This window comes from Ranitomeya imitator, chromosome 6, assembly GCF_032444005.1.
Source record: "Ranitomeya imitator isolate aRanImi1 chromosome 6, aRanImi1.pri, whole genome shotgun sequence".
In the NCBI taxonomy this organism is placed as follows: domain Eukaryota; kingdom Metazoa; phylum Chordata; class Amphibia; order Anura; family Dendrobatidae; genus Ranitomeya; species Ranitomeya imitator.
This window is the reverse complement of record NC_091287.1, coordinates 450,226,593-450,247,734: the sequence shown is the minus strand read 5'-3', so window position 1 is coordinate 450,247,734 and position 21,142 is coordinate 450,226,593. Positions and strand designations below refer to the sequence as shown.

At 41.6% G+C, this 21,142-nt stretch overlaps 1 protein-coding gene across 1 annotated transcript in view; it reads right to left on the bottom strand.

Annotated features, from left to right (window-relative positions):
- The window catches only part of SLCO5A1 (solute carrier organic anion transporter family member 5A1), a 172,725-nt gene that overhangs the window by 132,134 nt on the left and 19,449 nt on the right, over positions 1-21,142 (bottom strand). Inside the window, exon 2 of the mRNA XM_069731460.1 lies at positions 2,923-4,318. Within this exon, the coding sequence (XP_069587561.1) occupies positions 2,923-3,889 (967 nt within the window). The 5' untranslated portion in view covers positions 3,890-4,318. The remainder of the gene's footprint in view (positions 1-2,922; positions 4,319-21,142) is intronic.

Here is a 21,142-nt window from a genome sequence, read left to right as displayed (position 1 = left end):
ATTGACAGCTGCCAGATGTGAACAAGGGGGACTTAAAGAATGAGAGCGATGGCGCCAAAGAGTATATACCGTACAGTTGCTAAGGTGGGGCCTCGACATGGTATACTCACCACACACGGGGATATGAACACACACAAAATGCGCCACACACTACCACGTGCTTGAACACATATTACCCTCAGCACACATTTCACCACAAATACACCAACCTCGCCACATAAAAGTCAAAACACAAAAGTCGCCACTCAAAACTCGCCACGCGCAGAACTCGCCACATGCAAAAACTAGGCTCTTGCAAAACTCGCCACAAGTGCAAAATTCTCATGAAAAACTCGCCACACGCAAAACTTGCACACGCGGAAAAATTGCCACATGCACAAAAGTTGCAACACATGCAAAAGTTGCCTCACACAAAACTTGCACATACTCAAAAGGCACCACACATAATACTCGCAACGCGCAAAACTCGCCATGCGCAAAACTTGCTGCACACAACTTGCTACACTAACCTGTCACATGCAACTCGACACACAAAAAGTTGCTACACAAAACTCATCTCACAAAAGTCGCTACATGCATGTCGCCACACGCAACTCAACACACACAACTTGACAAACGAAACTCGCCCTAAAACACACACAAGTCTGGTATTATCCTTCAAAAATAAAAATCTGATTAATAAGCAGACAAACTACAACAATTGCACCATATAGGAAATACGGCAGCTGTCAGTCACATGACCTGTCTATTATGTGTATGTGTGAGCTAATATATACTGCCAGGGGGGAGGGCTTCCTGTTGGCTGGGGGTTTATCAGGTTGCCAATTTAGCTTACAAATACTGAGGTAAAAATACTGAGCAAATAACGTGTGAACGAGGTCTAATACAGGAGGAGATGACACACAGGTATAAACTATATACAGGGGAGATGACACACAGATATATACTATATACAGGAGAGATGACACACAGGTATATACTATATAGAGGAGGAGATGACATATAGGTACATATATATACAGGAGGAGATGACATACAGGTATATACTATATACAGGAGGAGATGACATACAGGTATATGCTATATATAGAAGATGACATGCAGGTATATACTATATGCAGGAGGAGATGACACTCAGATATATACTATATACAGGGGAGATGACACACAGGTATATACTATATACAGGAGGAGATGACATACAGGTATATACTATATATAGAAGGAGATGACATTCAGGTATATACTATATATAGGGGAGATGACACACAGCAGGTATATACTATATACAGGGGAGATGACATACAGGTATATACTATATACAGGAGATGACATACAGATGTATACTATATATAAGGGAGATGACAAGCATGTATATACTGAGGTGATGAGGTGAAAATGAGAGGTGTGAGGTGAAAAGGTGTGAGTGCAAGATGAGAGGAGTGAGGAAAAATAGTGGAGTGATCAGAAAATGACAGATGTGAGGTTGAAATGACAAGTGTTAGGGGGGAATGAGAGGAGTGAGGGAGAAAATGAGAGGTGTGAGGGAGAAAATGAGAGATGTGAGGGGGAAAATGAAAGATGTGATTGGGAAAATGAGAGGCGTGATGGCAAAATAAGAGAAGTGAGGTGCTATAACTAACCACAGATATTTACTATGCCCAGGCAACGCCGGGCTCTTCAGCTAGTCAATCATAAAAAGGCAATTCTGGCTTTATTTTTTTTTAGTGTTCACTGGATAGGATAAACAGTGTGCTCATTTTATGCTGCATATAGCGATGCCATGTATGTGTCGTTTATTTATATGACTACTATCGCACATTATAAATGGGTTTTTTGGTCACCATATGCTAGGAGCCTTAAATTTTTTTATTTTTGGGTGACAAGGGCGTATGAAGGCTTGATTTTTTGTAGGATGAACAGTAATTTTAGTTGGTATAATTATGCGGCTGGTTGACTTTTTCAGCGCTTTTTATAAAATATTTTCAACGTGAAGTGACAACAAAAAAAACAATTCTAGCTTTTTTTTTCTGCAGTGCACTGCATATGAATGCTGCTATTTACATGGGCAGGAATGCAGAACCAAGTGATTTGCTGCAGCGGTCACATAGGCTGTAGTCTTGAAGTCACCATTGCACCTTGTCAACAAAAAACAGCATTTTTGGATTAGGGAATTTAGTTGATTACACTAACCTAGAGAAAACCAATAGGGGTGAAAAATATTACTTGAAAACATCTTTGAACATCTTGAAATGAAAATCGTAAGCAATCAATGCAGAAAACCAAGTCTAAAATAACATGTTAAACCCACAGACACATCAATTGTAACCTCACTCAGATCTAGCAATTTGATCCAGAAGAAGGTAAGTCCCCCTGAGACTAGGTCTAGATGACCATATGTTTTGTCAACCGAGAAAATAGGGTCGATTATGCAAATCACACTCTGACCAAACTGAACAGAGTATGATCTGATTCTCTCAGATGAGGGGAAGATGGAGAACAAAATGTCTCCATCTTCTCCAATGTGTTAGTCCGTGGAAATCTGACTGCAGGTGTCATCCGAGTGTAGTCCGATATTTTCCACCGACTCATTTGCTTGCATGATCAAGTGCGCAGGAATATGGGATCAATCTTGAAATTGCAGAACTTTTTTCCCTGGTTGTGCTCTGTCTTTGGAAAAAAATCAGACATGTTCACGGCCCCATAGAATAACATGGGGAGGAGTGCAATCTGGATAGCACTTGCCCAATTATTATGGTTGTCTGCACGAGCCCTCATGCGTAACCTTTGTTAGTTTCGAACTGTTTCAGAACACAAATGCCATCCAACAATAGGCTTTTATTTTTTACTGTCCTTCAATTTCTCCACGTATAATGACCAAAAGTATAATAATGGCCAAAAGACAACGTTTTATACACTTACCTAAGTAGAGTGAAGCATTGTCCTTTTTAACATTGTCATCCAAGTAGGTTGGGCCCAGGGTGTAGATCGGTGTCGATCCCATGCCAATGAGAATCTGAGCACAGATGAATAAAGCTACATAGAGAGAATGGTCTTTTCCACTCGAGTCTGCGGGACACATGGACGACTCTAAGGGATCTTTGGCACTTGTGTTGCCATTTGTGCACAACCCTTCATTTGAAATAGAAGAGTTCAGCTCCTGAATTTGATATGGTGGAGAAATGAAATGAGGTAAGGAAAACAGAGCTGCTCCGATCGCAATAAACAAGCCACCGATGGCGAGCCAACGTGGTCTACGTCCTCTTCCACCAAAATAGCTGATGAAAACCACTACTAAAAGGCTACCAATATCAAAGCAACTCACTAGAAGTCCAGACTCAGAGCTTTTTAGACTATACCGCCTTTCAATAGTAGTTATCACACTGCTTAAGTAGCCAGACACCATCAATGACTGGATGAAAGTCAAAAAGGACATACAGACAAGAAAGCATCGGGAATCTGTCAGTGCTATGCCAAGACCACGGCTACTCTTTATTGTAGAGAGTGATGGAGAAATGCCTTTTTTATTGTTAGTGGTGTCACTGCATTCAGCTCTCTCTGCACTTAGAAAACCAGATGCTGTAAAAGAAAAGATTGTCCTAGAGGAAGGCGCACTGCTTTGAGATGACAAGGTCCGGTGATGGCCACGTTTCAAGTTTGATTCTCTTTGACTATGTAGGAAACTTCTTTTCTCAATAACTGCGGTCTGTGACGTATCTACCACCATCGGCTGAAATGCTTGAAAGTTTGCCTTACAAAACCCATTTAAGACAGGCAAACTTAGTGACCGATAAGTGTCATTTATCTCTGTGGGCCCCAATTGTTCATCCTGATGACTCTCACTAGAGTAGTAAGTGACACTGAATGATTGTGGATTTGGATCTTCCATGGCCAGAAAATGACTAAAATGTGAAGTGATATAAAAATGTCTTGAAACGCTAATGTCATAATCTAAACCATTTCATATATCTTCATGGCTCCTCATCCCGCTACCTTATAGAACCGTAGTGATTCTGAACTGGGCTATCCATAAAGGTGGTATAATGAACTTAATAGTCTTTAGAATACATGTCCTTAGGATTAACAGAAAAACAGCCAAGCAGCTGTCCCTGCACTGATTTCCTGTACGCTGTTCCATCCGGATAAGATGGTGATCAACAAAGAAGAGGCATTAGAAGAGATGAGGCCTCAGGCTGTGATACAACACGTCGCCATTCCGTAATCACCGTCATCATTCACATCTCTGTTTCCACCATAGGCAGCAGTTCTTTCGTCCCCATTGTCTCCAGTAAATGTTTCCACCGGAGATTGTGCTGATCTGTAATGCATAGAGAAAAAGCAAAGAAGGTCAACACTGTGCTTCTGTCAGCAAAACACGGACGAGGCTTCTGGGAATCTTAAGTGCTATATGTGCTAACTCTTCTTTATTGCACAAATTATTAAGAAAATACCTGATCTGCAAAAGTGAGAAAGTTTTCCAAGAAGAACACAACTGCAGCCAGAAGTCCACAATGACATCAAAAATTTCTATTTTGTTCAACAAGTACCAAATAAATAAGATTGCACAGTATAACTCCAGACTTCTTATCTGATAAAGACAGGTCTAAGGGTATGTTCACACGTTCAGGATTTCCATCCTTTTTTTTTCAGGACTGTTTTTTTATAAAACTGCAGCTCTTGGCAGAAAACGCAGGTCCTTTTTTTGGTCCTTTTTTGTCCTTTTTGATGCGTTTTTTGATCCTTTTTTTTTATGCAGTTTTCTAACCCTAACCCTAACCCTACCCCTACCCCTATTCTAACCTTAGTGAAAAAAAAAAAAAAAAAAATTCTTAATTTTTTTATTGTCCCTACCAATGGGGGTGACAAAGTGGAGGGGGTGTCATTTACTATTTTTTTATTTTGATCACTGAGATAGGTTATATCTCAGTGATCAAAATGCACTTTGGAGCGAATCTGCCGGCCGGCAGATTCGGCGGGCGCACTGCGCATGCGCCCGCCATTTTGCAAGATGGCGGCGCCCAGGGAGAAGACGGACACCGGGACGCCGGGTAAGTATAAGGGGGGGAGATTAGGGCACGGGGGGGGCATCGGAGCACTGGGGGGGGGGCATCGGAGCACGGGGGGGGCATCGGAGCACGGGGGGCGGGATCGGAGCACGGGGGGGCAGCCACACTCCGCCCACGCACTTCCGCCCGCTCCCCCGCACTTCCTGCTGCAGCGGTTCTGCACATCAAATCGCAGTAAAACCCGCAGATATATTTTTGATCTGCGGGTTTTACTGCGGTTTTGACCTCACAATGGAGGTCTATGGGTGCAGAACCGCTGCGGTTCAGGAAAAAGAAGTGACATGCTCCTTCTTTTTTGCCGCAGCTATTCTGCGCGGCTTTTTAAACGAAATTCCGGATCATGTGCACAGCAGTGACTGTTTTCCATAGGGTTACATTGTTATGTACCCTGCATGGAAAACAGCTGCGGAACCGCAGCGGCAAAACCGCTGCGGTTCCGCAGTAAAAAACGCACTGTGTGAACATGGCCTAAATGTAATTCTAGGCAATGACAATAAGATTGCACCATAAGGTCACCATATATTTTGCCTTATTTTACACATAAAAAATATATATATTTATACTGATATCAGCTTGTAAAAAAAGGATTTCTGACATACAGGATCCTGATGATTCTGACATTGCTTTCTTGTGACATTGTACTTCATGATAGTGGAAAAATTTCTTTGCTATTACTTGGGTTTATTTGTGAAAAAAAACAAAAATTTTGAAAATTTCGCAATTTTCCAAATTTGAATTTTTATGCCCTTAAATCACAGAGATATGTCCCACAAAATACTTAATAAGTAACATTTCCCACTTGTCTACTTTACATCAGCACAACTTTGGAACCAATTTTTTTTTGTTAGGGAGTAAAGAGTATAAGGGTTAAAAGTTGACCAGCAATTTCTCATTTTTACAACACCATTTTTTTTTAGGGACTACATCACATTTGAAGTCATTTTGAGGGGTCTATATGATAGAAAATACCCAAGTGTGACACCATTCTAAAAACGGAACCCCTCAAGGTGCTCAAAACCACATTCAAGAAGTTTATTAATCCTTCAAGTCCTTCACAGGAATTTTTGGAATGTTTAAAAAAAATGAACATTTAACTTTTTTTCACAAAAAATTTTACTTCAGCTCCAATTTGTTTTATTTTCCAAGGGTAACAGGAGAAATTGGATCCCAAAAGTTGTTGTGCAATTTGTCCTGAATACGCCGATACCCCATATGTGAGGGTATACCACTGTTTGGGCGCATGGCAGAGCTCGGAAGGGAAGAAGCGCCGTTTGACTTTCCAATGCAAAATTGACTGGGATTGAGATGGGACGCCATGTAGCGTTTGGAGAGCCCCTGATGTGCCTAAACATTGAAATCATATTTTTTCACAAAAATGAACTTTTCGCCCCCAATTTTTTATTTTCCCAAGGGTACCAGAAGAAATTGTGTTGTGAGAACTGTAAACCCCCAAGTGTTTCACTACAGTTTATAACGCAGAGCCGTGAAAATAAAAAATATTTTTTTTTTCCACAAAAATTATTTTTTTAGCCCCCAGTTTTGTATTTCCCAAGGGTAACAGGAGAAATTGGACCCCAAAAGTTGTTGTCCAATTTGTCCTGAGTACACTGATAACCCATATGTTGGGCTAAACCTCTGTTTGGGCACACGGGAGAGCTCGGAAGGGAAGGAGCACCGTTTTACTTTTTCAACGCAGAATTGGCTGGAATTGAGATCGGACGCCATGTCGCGTTTGGAGAGCCCCTGATGTGCCTAAACAGTGGAAACCCCCAATTATAACTGAAACCCTAATCCTAACACACACCTAACCCTAATCCCAACCCTAACCAAACCCCTAACTCCACCACACCCCTAACTCTAATCCCAACCAAAACCCTAACCACATCCCTAACCCTAATTCCAAGCAATAATTATTTTTGCATCGCTTTATTATGAGGACCATTTTTTCGTTGATGACACTGTATGGCGGCTTGTTTTTTGCGGGACAAGATGGCGTTTTCAGTGGTACCATGGTTATTTATATCTGTCTTTTTGATCGAGTGCTATTCCACTTTTTGTTCGGCGGTATGATAATAAAGTGTTGTTTTTTGCCTCTTTTTTTTTTTTACTGTGTTCACTGAAGGGGTTAACTAGTGGGACAGTTTTATAGGTCGTGTCGTTGCGGACGCGTCGATACTAAATATGTGTACTTTTATTGTTTTTTTATTTAGATAAAGAAATGTATTTATTGGAACAATATTTTTTTTTTCTTTATTTAGGAATTTTTTTATTTTTGTCTCTAAATGCATAATTAGATAGGGAAAGATGTCAGTCATTAGCAGAAAAGTAAAGCGAGCTGCAACTCATGAGAACTCACTCTGCAGCAAATAAACTTTGTTTTTGAGAACACTACTTCAAGATATCCAGCAAATGACCCAATGCTGAAATCAGGCTCCCTGTCATTTATATATTTTAGCCGCAGAAACAGCAGAATAAACCTACTAACAGTTTCCCTTTAAGGGGTTGCCTGATGAAACCACAAAGAAATCATAAAAGGGGATGCTGTGACCAGCAGAAAAATGGGACCTTTCTATGTTATGCGTACTTTGTTGTCGATACAAGAGAATTTTTAATACCATGAGGCTTAAATGCCGAAATGACTTGGTGTTACTGGATCACGTGTGGTTTGCCGTGAAGACCCATTTAACGTTTCCACTAAAATGTGAAGTTTTATATATACCATTTTCATTGCTGGAGAATCTCACTTTTTCTGCACATAGTTTTTAAAACTATATTTAGAAGGGGTTTTCCAAAAAATATGGCACCCAAATGACTGAACTCATGTAAGGCTGGTTTCACACTTGCGTTTTCATCTGCAGCGTTTTTACCGCAAAAAAACGCATGCGTTTTTTTCCCTATCATTAACATTAAAAACGCATGCGTTTTTTTGTATACGCGTTAGGTCGCGTTTCTGAACGCATGAGTTTTTTTTCTGCATGCGTTCATTTGCAGAAATGCAACATGTAGTAATTTTTGCAGCGTTTTTTTTGCCGCAAAAAAACGCATGCATTTTTTCGCGGCAAAAAAACCTATTGATGTCTATGTAAACGCATGCGTTTTTAAGCACATGCATTTGTTTGCGTTAAAAACGCATGCGTTTTTATAAAAAAAAAAAATGAAAACACACTAATATGCCACCCCCCACCATAAAGGTGATAAAGGGATCCTAACCATAACCCTAACTCTAAAGGGATCCTAACCCTAACCCTAACCCTAAAGGGATCCTAACCCTATCCCTAACCCTATCCCTAACCCTACCCCTAAAGGGATCTTAACCCTAACCCTACCCCTAACCCTAAAGGGATCCTAACCCTAACCCTACCCCTAATCCCTTTAGGGTTAGGGTTAGGATCCCTTTAGGCTTAAGGTTAGGGTTAGGATCCCTTTAGGGTTAGGGTTATGATCCCTACCCCTAACCCTACCCCTAACTATATGTTTATAGTGGGTTTTTTACTTTATTTTGATGATTGGCAGCTGTCACACATTTCTCAGCATGCGTTTAAAAAACGCAAATGCATGAAAAAACGCATGTAAACGCGTCAAAACGCCGCGTTTTTTTCACCACATGCAAAAACGCATGCGTAAAAAAACCGCAGCGTTTGCACGCGTTTACATGCGTTTTTTCACCATGCGTTTTTTTTTTAAAACGCATGCGTTTTGAAACGCAAGTGTGAAACCAGCCTAATAGAAAATCAGGGAATACTTATATTTTGCAGGTCTGGCGCTTACATATCAGTGTTTTATCTGGAGTGCAGTGACGGCACATCGACAGCTTATCACTGCTGCAGCCAATCATTAATCTCGGCAGCTACACCAGTGTAAATGGTGCGAGGCTCTGAGCTCAGTGATTGGCTGCAGCAGTGATGTGACGTCTCATCACAAAACACAAACAGGAGCAGCGTCGGGCATTTGGTGCTAGACCAAGGGAGGGTAAATAGATTTTGTTTTTCATGGCTCACGGGTTGTTTTTTTACAGGCTTTAGTACATGTTAAAACTGAAGGTTTTTTTATATATATTTGATATGGATTGTGCAGAAAAATCCACATTAAAAAGCTTCAAATCTGCTCGTCACAATCTTCCCTTTAATTTGAATGAGAAAACATGCCTGTAGTACATGTCATGGCTTTTTCTGAGCGCTTAAAAAAAGGGAAATGTCAATACTGGTCTTAGCACAGGTTTGTATGCGTTTTTTGGCTAGGTTTATGCAGCAGAAACAAAAAACACCTTATTTCTACACCCCATATTATAATTAAAAATGCATCAAAACACCATAAAGTGAAGGTTTTTATTACAAAACCATGTGCCTGAAGCAGTTTTTAAAAGTGAATTTTTGAGCAAGAAAAATCCATGTAAAAAAACTGAAAATACCTTTATATGTAACAAGTGTAAATAAAATCTTTTATGCCAACAATTCGAGACCCACCATAAAACACAAAATCTTCATTATCCTCAGCTACTGCCTATTCTTAAACACTTGCAAAAGCAAGTTTTCCCACCTACAAAGAATGGAAAGATAAGTATTTTTTATCTCAGGTACACTTCAACTGTGAGAGACGGAATGTTAAAAAAATCCAGAAAATCACATTGTATGATTTTTACATAATTAATTTGCATTTTATTGCATGAAATAAGTACTTCATACAACAGAACTTAATATTTGGTACAGAAACCTTTGTTTGCAATTACAGAGGTCAGACGTTTCCTGTAGTTCTTGACCAAGGTTGCACGCACTGCAGCAGGGATTTTGTCCCAGTCCTCCACACAGATCTTTTCCAGATCTGTCAGGTTTCGTTGCTGTCGCTGGGCAACATTGAGTTTCAGCTTCCTCCAAAGATTTTCTATTGGGTTCTAGGGTGGCTGGGCCACTCCAGGACCTTGAAATGCTTCTTACGGAGCCACTCCTTAGTTGCCCTGGCTCTGTGTTTCAGGTCATTGTCATGCTGGAAGACTCAGTCAAGATCCATCTTCAATGCTCTTACCAAGGGAAGGAGGTTGTTGGCCAAAATCTCGCAATACATGACCCCAACCATCCTCACATCAAAACGGTGCATTTGTCCTGTCCTGTCCACTTTGCAGAAAAGCACCCCCAAGGAATAATGTTTCCCCCACCATGCATCACGATTTGGACGATGTTCGTGGGGTTGTACTCATCCTTCTTCCTCCAAACACGGCGAGTAGAGTTGATATCAAAAAGTTATATTTTGGTTTTATTTGACCACACGACGTTCTCCCATGCCTCCTCTGGATCATCCAGATGATCATTGGTAAACTTCAAATGGGCGTGGACATGTGCTGGTGTGAGCAGGGGGATCTTGCGTGTGTTACTAACAGTAATGTTTGAGATTGTGGTCCCAGCGCTCGTCTAGGCATTGACCAGGTCCTCCCGTGTAGTTCTGGGCTGATTCCTGACCTTTCTCAGAATCATCCTTATCCCATGAGGTGAAATCCTGCATGGACCCCCAGACCGAGGAAGATTGACAGTTGTCTTGTGTTTCTTCCATTTTCTAATTGTGCCAACAGATTTTTGCCTTCTCACCAAGCTGCTTGCCTATTGTCCTGCAGCCAATCCTAGCCTTGTGCAGGTCAACAATTTTGTCCCTGGTGCTCTTAGACAGCTCTTTAGTCTTGGCCATGGAGGAGAGGTTAGAGTGTGATTGATTGTGTGTGTGGACAGGTGTCTTATACAGGTAATGAGTTCAGACAGGTGCAATTAATACAGGTAATGAGTGTAGAGTAGGAGGACTTCTTAAAGAAAAACAGAATTCTTGCTGGTTGATAGGTGAATACTTATTTCATGCTATGAAATGTTATGTAATTATGTAAAATTAGACAATATGATTTTCTGGTGTTTATTTTTAGATTCTGTCTTTCACAGTTGAAGTGTACCTACAATAAAAATTACAGAGCTTTCCATTGTTTGTAGGTGGGAAAATGTGCAAAATCAGCAGTGTATCAAATACTTATTCCCTCCACTGTACATAAATACACAGTACTGTGTTAAACCAATATCAAAGTGAACATAAAGCAATCGTCACAGAAGAGTATAAAAATATAATTTTATTGAAGGAAAAAATAAAAAATATACAAAAAAGGAAAAAACAACCAGTAATACTACACCATATTACAAAGGATATACTGAATGAGGAGACCAGATCCATATAATATAAAAAATACTAGAAAAATGTATACAGAAAAAATATATGACCCTCCAAAGTGCAAAAGATAGATGACAAAAAGAATAAGCCATCCATCTCAATAAAGTGCATATGCATCCATAATAAATAGTCTAACCTAGACAGAAACAAGTGCATAAAACTCTGGAGCAATACTAGTACCAGTGTGGAGATGATCTATGGCCCTCAAGGACTCCGACTCCAACGTACGTTTCGCCTAAGTGGCATTTTCAAGGAGTCACTTTGATATTGGTTTTATATTTGATGGTGGACATTAATTCACTAGGGTGAATTTTGTTGTTTATTATTTATTATTTATTAGTACTGTGTTAAAGTAAGGCAGGTGTAGATCTTCAAAGTAAGAATCAGACAGAAGAGGGCCCCTGTGGAAGAACAAATTACGGGCCCTTTGCAGTCCGATAGCTCATAATAATGTACAACTCGACCTGCTTAGGTGGTAGAAGTGGCCCCCTACCTTTTGGGCCCCTGTACAGATGCACAGGTTAAGCCAAAGATAATTCCACCCCTGTATATACATATCATACAAAATGGTTATCTATTTTTTCTACGGTATGTGGGATTGACTATTGGTGGAGGTCATGTACTGATATCTGCAGTGCTAGCTCTCAAACCCTAAGCTCTTGTTAATATTTTTCGCATTGTGTGCGCATGAGATTTTCTGAAATGTTATGCATATAAAAACACAGCAGGTATTCCACAAGAGAACATGGAGCAGAAAATCTGAGGGCACGTGCCCACGATCAGGAACAGAAGCGTTTTGGACACTGTGCTTTTATTTGACACGGCGTAAACTCACCTGCGGTGCGGGTTTACGAGCAGAAGCGTGTCAATTTCTGCTGTGGACACACTAGTCTCCGCAACAGAAATTTCAAAAATAGAATGTATTGGACGCAGTGAATCCATCGGTTTAGGGAACACATGCGGATTTACCTGCGTTATTAGAACAATTAGTACAACAAAAATTCTGCAGCCACTCTATGTTACTGCAGACTTGCCAATCCTCACAGCTCGCGCACTGCATGCTGTCAGGATTCTCCGATGTCAGCGCCGGGAATGGCGTGAATGCAAGTATGCGAATGCATAACCTTGGACAGAATCGGACTAGACTGTTTCCGGCCTCACGCAATACACTTGCATTGAGCGCACCGAAAACAGTCACCTCTGATTCTGGACAGAAGTATGCATAGCACATACTTGCGGTCACGCTGTTTCCAGGGCTGACACCGGAGAATTCTCACAGTGTGCCGTAGGCGAGCTATGAGGATTCGCAAGTCTGGGGTCACATAGAGTGACACCTAAAGGGACTGCAGACTTGTCGTTATTGGATCGGACAACCCCTTAAAAGCACATCCTGTGGATTTAAAATAAATTTCTAAGATGAAAATACCCCCTTAATTAAATGGATAGACATTTAAGGCTGGAATAACACATGCAGGGTTCTTTATTTTTTTGCTGCATTTGTGAACGTTATTTTTGAGCCAAACCTAAGAATGGATAGAAAAGAAAACACGAGTATCAGTCTTTCATTTATATTTTTACTTTTATATTCATTATTTTATACTTTGACTGCTTTCTTCTGGATCCATTCCTGGCTATGGCCCAAAAAGTGTGTTAAAACTAAATGTCTGCTTCCAGTGTTATAAATATAAGAATCTATACATTTATATCAAACTTATAGCATTATTACGTATTTACCATTTTCAAAGTCAATGTTGTATGAAACTGTAACATAAAAACAACAACAAATCTATATAAAGCTCTTTACTCTCCGCAGTACCACATAGATAGATATACAGATAGATATATCGTACATACTCGAGTATAAGCCGAGATTTTTAGCCCATTTTTTTAGGCTGAAAGTGCCCCTCTCAGCTTATACTCAAGTCATTGTCTCAAGGGGGTCGGCGGGGGAGCAGCGGCTGTGACATACTCACCTGCTCCCGGAGCGGTCCCTGCATCTCCGATGGTCTCCGGGCGCTGACAGCTTCTTTCAGCGTTGAGTGGTCACATGGTACCGCACATTATAATAATGAATAAGGGCGTGACTCACTCCCATAGGGGTGGAGCCACATATTCATTATTGTAACGGTGACCGCTCATCGCTGGGAGAAGCTGTCAGCGCCCGGAGAAGACCATCAGGGAAGCTGCCAGGGACCAGGCCGGGAGCAGGTGAGTATAATGGGGAGGGTGAACAGCATTACGCGATATTCACCTGTCCTCGTTCCACCGCCAGGCTCCATCTTCCGCGTCCTCTGCTGTGACCCTCAGGTCAGAGGGTGCGATGATGTGGTTAGTGCGCGCCCTCTGCCTGAATGTCAGTGCAGAGGACGCGAAAGACACAGCGGTGATCGGCGGTGGAACGAGGACAGGTGAATATTGCAAGTGCCGGGGGCCTCAGCTACAAGAGGTATGCCATTTTTTTTTTATTGCAGCAACAGCATATGGGGCAAATATCTCTATGGAGCATCCGGCCATAATCACCATTTGTGCAGCATTATATGGAGAAAATATATCTATGTAGCATCTTATGGGGCCACAATCAACATTTGTGCAGCATTATATGGGGCAAATATGGAGCAGCGTATATGAGAGCAGCACCTCCGCACAGCTGCATTACCTTAAATCCACATTTCAATGCTGACAAATGCTGCGGTGCTATGATGAACCTTTTTGAACACAGGTCGGGTGCAGTTTCCAGCAGAAATTCAATAATGTAATGTCCAAAGCAGCAAAGAAAAGAAAAATGGAACGCACTCACCGGCCTGTAGCTTCTAATCCTTTATTTCACAACATGGACAGACTTAGCAGGGAGGGGTGTGGAGGATGATGGACGACGGCCGTTTCGCGCACACAGGCACTTCTACGGGTCCTAATCTCTATGGAGCATCTTATAGGACCATAATCAACATTTGTGCAGCATTATATGGGGCAAATATCTCTATGGAGCATCTTATGGGGCCCTTATTAACCTTTATGCAGCACTGTATGGGGCAAATGTGTCTATGGAGCATCTTATGGGGCCATTATTAACCTCTGTGCAGCATTATATGGGGTGTATTTTAATATGGAGCATCTTATGGGGCCCATCATAAACTTTATGGAGCATTATATGGGGTGTATTTTGTATGGAGCATTATATGGGGCTCCTGATTCAATATGTATATTCAAAAACACTTAACCTACTGACATCTCAATTAATTTTACTTTTATTGGTATTTATTTTTATTTTTGAAATTTATCGGTAGCTGCTGCATTTTCCACCCTAGGCTTATACTCAAGTCATTACATTTTCCCAGTTTTTTGTGGCAAAATTAGGGGGGTCGGCTTATACTCGGGTCGGCTTACATATACGGTAGATAGATAGAAATGAGACAGACAGATAATAGACAGATAGAAATTAGACAGATAGATAATAGATAGATAGAAATAAGATAGAAATTAGATAGATAGATAGATAGATAGATAGATAGATAGATAGATAGATAGATAGATAGATAGATTGTAATATCACTTTAATAGAAATTTATTAAAAAGAAATAACACACTGAAGGCTAGATTCTAGTAACAAACAGGTACATGGAAACAAAAAATACTAGCTGGCATCTTATAATTTGGGTATACCGTATATACTCGAGTATAAGCCAAGATTTTCAGCCCATTTTTTTAGGCTGAAAATGCCCCTCTCAGCTTATACTAGAGTCATTGTCCCAAGGGGTCGGCGAGCGAGGGGGAGCGGCAGCTGTCACATCATACTCACCCTCCCGGCGCAGTCCCTGGCAGCTTCTCGATGGTCTCCGGGCACCAGCAGCTCTTCCTGTGTTAAGCGGTCACGTGGTACCACTCATTATAATAATGAATATGGACGCGACTCCACTCCCATAGGGGTGGAGCGCATATTCATTACTTTAATGACCGTACCAGTGACCGCTCAATACAGGAACAAGCTGCCGTCGCCCGGAGACCATCGGAGAAGCTGCCAGGGACAGCGCTGGGAGGGTGAGTATGACAGGGGGGGATGGTGAGTATAACAGGGGGGGGTGAGCATTGCGCGACATTCACCTGTCCCCATTCCACCGCTGGACTCCGTCTTCCGAGTCCTCTGGCTGTGACGTTCTGGTCAGAGGGCACGATGACTTGGTTAGTGCGCACCCTCTGCCTGAACTGAACAGTCACTGCAGAGACCCGGAAGACACAACGGCACGCGGAGGTGGAACGGGAACAGGTGAATATCGCAAGTGTCGGGGGCCTGAGCGATGAGAGGTGAGTCTTCTTTTTTTAATCGCAGCAGCAGCAGCATATAATAATAATAATAATAATTTTTATTTATATAGCGCCACCATATTCCGCAGCGCTTTACAATTAAGCCGGGACATGTACAGACAATAAATTCAATACAAGTTAAGACAATTTAAATAGTGATATTAGGAGTGAGGTCCCTGCTCGCAAGCTTACAATCTACAAGGAAATGGGGGGGGACACAATAGGTGAAAAGTGCTTGTTATATCAGGTCTGGCAATTATAATAAATAGGGATTTTCATACAAAGCTGCATGATCCGGTCATCAGCCCGTGTGTTTAAGTGCAATAGTCAAGTATCAAGTGCAGTTATTGTGTGCATGGAGGGTGTGAAGACAGATGAATAGTAGGGTGCAGATTCAGAGTAATATTTGGCGGTGCAGAGCTGTGGAGAGCTTTGTGGGTGAGAGAGATGAGTTTATACTGGACCCTGTTAGCGAATGGGTAGCCAGAGTAATGACTGGCACAAGATGGAGGCATCGGTGAAGCAGCTGGACAGAAATATGACCCTGGCTGCCGCATTTAAGATGGATTGGAGAGGAGAAATTTTGGTAAGAGGGAGACGGATCAGAAGAGAGTTACAGTAATCCAGACGGGAATGAATAAGAGCGACAGTAAGAGTCTTAGCAGTTTCGAAGGTGAGAAGAGGTCAGATTCTGGAGATGTTTTTAAGATGCAGGTGACAAGAGAGTGAGTGATTGGATATAGCATATGGGGCATAATATTCTATGGAGCACCTTATGGGGCCATAATCAACCTTAATGCAGCATTATATGGGGCAAATGTTTCTATGGAGCATCTTATGGGGCCATAATCAACCTTTGTGCAGCATTATATGGGGCATATTTTTGTATGAAGAATCTTATGGAGCCTATCATAAACTTTATGGAGCATTATATGGGGAGTATTTTGTATGGAGCATCTTATGGGGCCCATCATAAACTTTATGGAGCATTATATGGGGAGTATTTTGTATGGAGCATCTTATGGGGCCCATCATAAACTTTATAGAGCATTATATGGGGCTCCTGATTCAATATGGATATTCAAAAACACTTAAGGTACCTTCACACATAACGATATTGTTAACGATATCGTTGCTATTTGTGACGTAGCAACGATATCGTTAATGAAATCGTTATGTGTGACAGCGACCAACGATCAGGCCCCTGCTGGGAGATCGTTGGTCGCTGAATAAAGTCCAGAACTTTATTTCGTCGCTGGACTCCCTGGAGACATCGCTGGATCGGCGTGTGTGACACCGATCCAGCGATGTCTTCACTGGTAACCAGGGTAAACATCGGGTAACTAAGCGCAGGGCCGCGCTTAGTAACCCGATGTTTACCCTGGTTACCATGCTAAAAGTAAAAAAAAACAAACACTAGATACTTACCTACAGCTGTCTGTCCTCCAGCGCTGCGCTCTGCACTCCTCCTGTACTGGCTGTGAGCCGGAAAGCAGAGCGGTGACGTCACCGCTCTGCTTTCCGGCTCCCAGACAGTACAGGAGGAGAGCAGAGAAGCAGAGCGCAGCGCTGGAGGACAGACGGCTGTAGGTAAGTATCTAGTGTTTGTTTTTTTTTACTTTTAGCATGGTAACCAGGGTAAACATCGGGTTACTAAGCGCGGCCCTGCGCTTAGTTACCCGATGTTTACCCTGGTTACCGGCATCGTTGGTCGCTGGAGAGCGGTCTGTGTGACAGCTCTCCAGCGACCAAACAGCGACGCTGCAGCGATTCGGATCGTTGTCGGTATCGCTGCAGCGCCGCTAAATGTGAAGGGGCCTTTAACCTACTGATGTCTTAATTAATTTTTACTTTTAATGATATCTAAATATATATCTAGATATATTTAAATTTACCAGTAGCTGCTGCATTTTCCACCCTAGGCTTATACTCGAGTCATTAAGTTTTCCCAGGTTTTTGTGGCAAAATTAGGGGTCTCGGCTTATACTCGGGTCAGCTTGTACTCGAGTATATACGGTAAGTTCAGAACTAGAGAACACTGTAAGCATTCAGTGACAAAGAAAGTTAGCTTCAAAGCCTAATGTCTCCGGAAACTGGGCCACTCGTGAATTATATTAACATCATCAAAACTTTAAAATGTAAATTCAAAGCAAAGAATTTTGCTCATAGATCTATCAGGATCTATCAGGATTTGACTATAAAGGATTACCTCATTGCTCCTTGTAGGTCCTGAGAGGTCATGATCTAAGAGAAGCTCACCAAGGACGCCCTGCAGTGTGGCACCTCAGGTTAGTAATGCTTTGGGATAGATAACAATAGCAGATTTTGCCCAAAGCATCACTTTAATTAATTCGAATTAGGGTAAACCACAAGAAGAGAAACTTGCTTTTTAATAAAACATCTATACTGTGGATGCTTTGGAAATGGTGCCTTAAATATAGCATCTATGTATGGATAACGGAAGGAGGAATGCTTCTAGGTATGCATGCTTATCTATATGGAGAAATGGCACCTTATGGAATTCAGATCTGTCAATACAACTCTTAACAACACCAATATATATCCACCAAGGGGGAACCATGAAGGAAAAAAGTAATAAACCAAAAAAACTGCCTTCACACAAGGTCAGTAAAAAGAGATAATGTTATTAACCAAACAACAAAAAATAATAAGGTATATATAAAATACAGTGGGAAAACACCAAAAACACAGGAATAGGCGGGCAACCCTGGCATGTGCCCCATAAGTAGTGGTATCATATAAATAGCAACCAAACCATATTGACGCAAATAATAATTGTGCAAGTGACCATGTACAAAAAATGCAGAAAAAAGGTAAGGTAGTAAAGAATACTGACAGTATATAAATAATACAGAAATATAATTACCAAATGGGACACTCCTGGGGGACCCACCAACACCCGACGCACGTTTCGCACCGAAATGCTTCGTCTGGGGGTGGTTGGGTACTGGCCATTGTTCGTATATATACATAAGAGAACCAATAGGGAAAGAGCTGGCAATAATTTAGATAATATAAAAGTCCTGTATATACCTGCGCAGGTGAAAACAGCGACGATACAATAGGACACTAATAGTTATAGACGCGCGTTATGTGAACCAACCTTAATTACTGAAAGGCACCACATGCACCGGCCAGCGGTCGCCATGATCACGCTACCGCAACAGCTCAGGCAGCAACCGGAACTACTGTCACTGCCCAGCACTGACGTCACATCTGGTGCGTCGTAACCTGCCGTCATGGCAACCGCCATCAAAGAACAGACGCGCTCCCTACGCTTAATCATAATACATGCAACACTGGAGTAAGAACCAGTCTTAGTCGCCGCAGAACAAACACGTCCCAGCCAGCGGCAAACTACAGCGCTAAAAAGACGCACCGGGCAGTAACCAGCACATAAACAGCGCCACCTCCTATTGACATCACATCCGGTGCCACATGACATGCTGCCATGGTGACCATCATAAGCGCGCACCATAGAACTAAACATAGATAAGTACAGCGCAAAACCGATGACCAGCCGATAATAATAAACAAGAAAGTGCGGGGTGAGAAGTGTGCGCAGTGAATAAACAATATAACGACTGGAGAAAAAAATTATTATTGTTATGTACAATAAACAAACCACAATATAAATAAAGAAAACATACATATATACATTGTAAATACAATTGTGTAATATAAAAGGACTGATAAGGTATAAAAGAACATGTGTACACAGTCCAGATATCACATGTATGAAATACCATAAATAGTTAATAATACATACAATTATTAAAAGACAGATACCATAAAAACGTGAATGCATATAATGCACATGGACACCAGCACAAGAGAGACAAAAAAGACAAAAAAAGAAAACCACTGATTGTAGCCATATACCAAGTATATATATGACAAAAGAACAACTGTAACGTAGCAGGAGATGTTGCGTTGTACAGTAATGTCCACTGTGCCACAGGACTCCAAAGATACCAGCACTGACCCTAAGAACAAAGAAAACAAAATAAAAAAGGAACATAGTTGAATTTTATTAATAAAACAATAAAAACAGCTAAAAACTAATAAAAACAGCAAAATAACTGCACTACACTACCGCCATGACCAATATGGTGAAAAAACCAGGTAAGTATCCTCAAAAAGGGGGGGGGGGGAAGAAAGGGAAAGAAAACATCCATTATAGCCAAAATACCAAACATGGCTCAATTTGTTGAAATTAGGTGGACAAGAAAGGTGAAAAACTATTATGGTCATTAAGACCCATAGGTGTAATGGTATCTAGCCTATAAATCCACCTCGCCTCTTTCTGGGCCAACATCTTTTTCCAATTGCCTCCTCTGAGTCCAATGAATACTCGGTCAATACCTCTAACAGACAGTCCCGTGGGATCACATCCATGTAGGGCCTTAAAGTGCCGTGGAATAGGTTTAAGTTTATTAAAGTCGGCTTCTGTCGCTGCCCCCTCTATATCTAACACATGCTCGCGTACCCTCCTACGGAGTTCCCGTGTGGTCATCCCGATATAAATAAGACCACACGGGCAGGTGGCATGGTAGATAACGGCCTTTGTTGTACAAGAGATAGTGTGTGTAATACGATAGACGTGATCACCCTTAGAATTCAAAAAATCTGAGGCTGTCTGAATATTGCGGCAAGCGACACATTTCCCGCAATTCGTACAACCCCACTTTGGGCCTTTAGCTCCAAAAATAAATTTGGAGTCAGATGCTTTGTGGTAACTATGCACCAACTGGTCCTTAAAATTTTGTGAACATCTGTAGGTGATAGAGGGATTAGATCCAACACATTTTGCAATGGTTTTGTCTGTGAGAAGCACAGGCCAGTGTTTAGTGATAGCCCTCCTGATGTCCTCACTCCTTGAGTTGAAATCCAGAATACAACATACCTGGTCCGTGCTCTTATCCTGGAATTCCAATGATGATTTGTTTGAAAATCAGGCCCGGGATTTATCTATCACCTACAGACGTTCACAAAATTTTAGGGACCAGTTGGTGCAAAGTTACCACAAAGCATCTGACTCCAAATTTATTTTTGGAGCTAAAGGCCCAAAGTGGGGTTGCACCAATTGCGGGAAATGTGTCGCTGCCTGAGCTGTTGCAGTAGCGTGATCATGGCGACCGCTGGCCGATGCACGTGGTGCCTTTCAGTAATTAAGGTTGGTTCACATAACGCGCGTCTATAACTATTAGTGTCCTATTGTATCGTCGCTGTTTTCACCTGCACAGGTATACACAGGACTTTTATATTATCTAAATTATTGCCAGCTCTTTCCCTATTGGTTCTCTTATGTATATATACGAACAATGGCCAGTACCCAACCACCCCCAGACGAAGCATTTCGGTGCGAAACGCGCGTCGGGTGTTGATGGGTCCCCCAGGAGTGTCCCATTTGGTAATTATATTTCTGTATTATTTATTTCCTCAAACTCAATGTGGACAAATCTGAACTCATCATCTTTCCTCCATCCCACAAATCTTCCTTACCTGATCTATCTATCGCAGTCAATGACATCATGCTTTCCCCTGTACCCGAAGTCCGC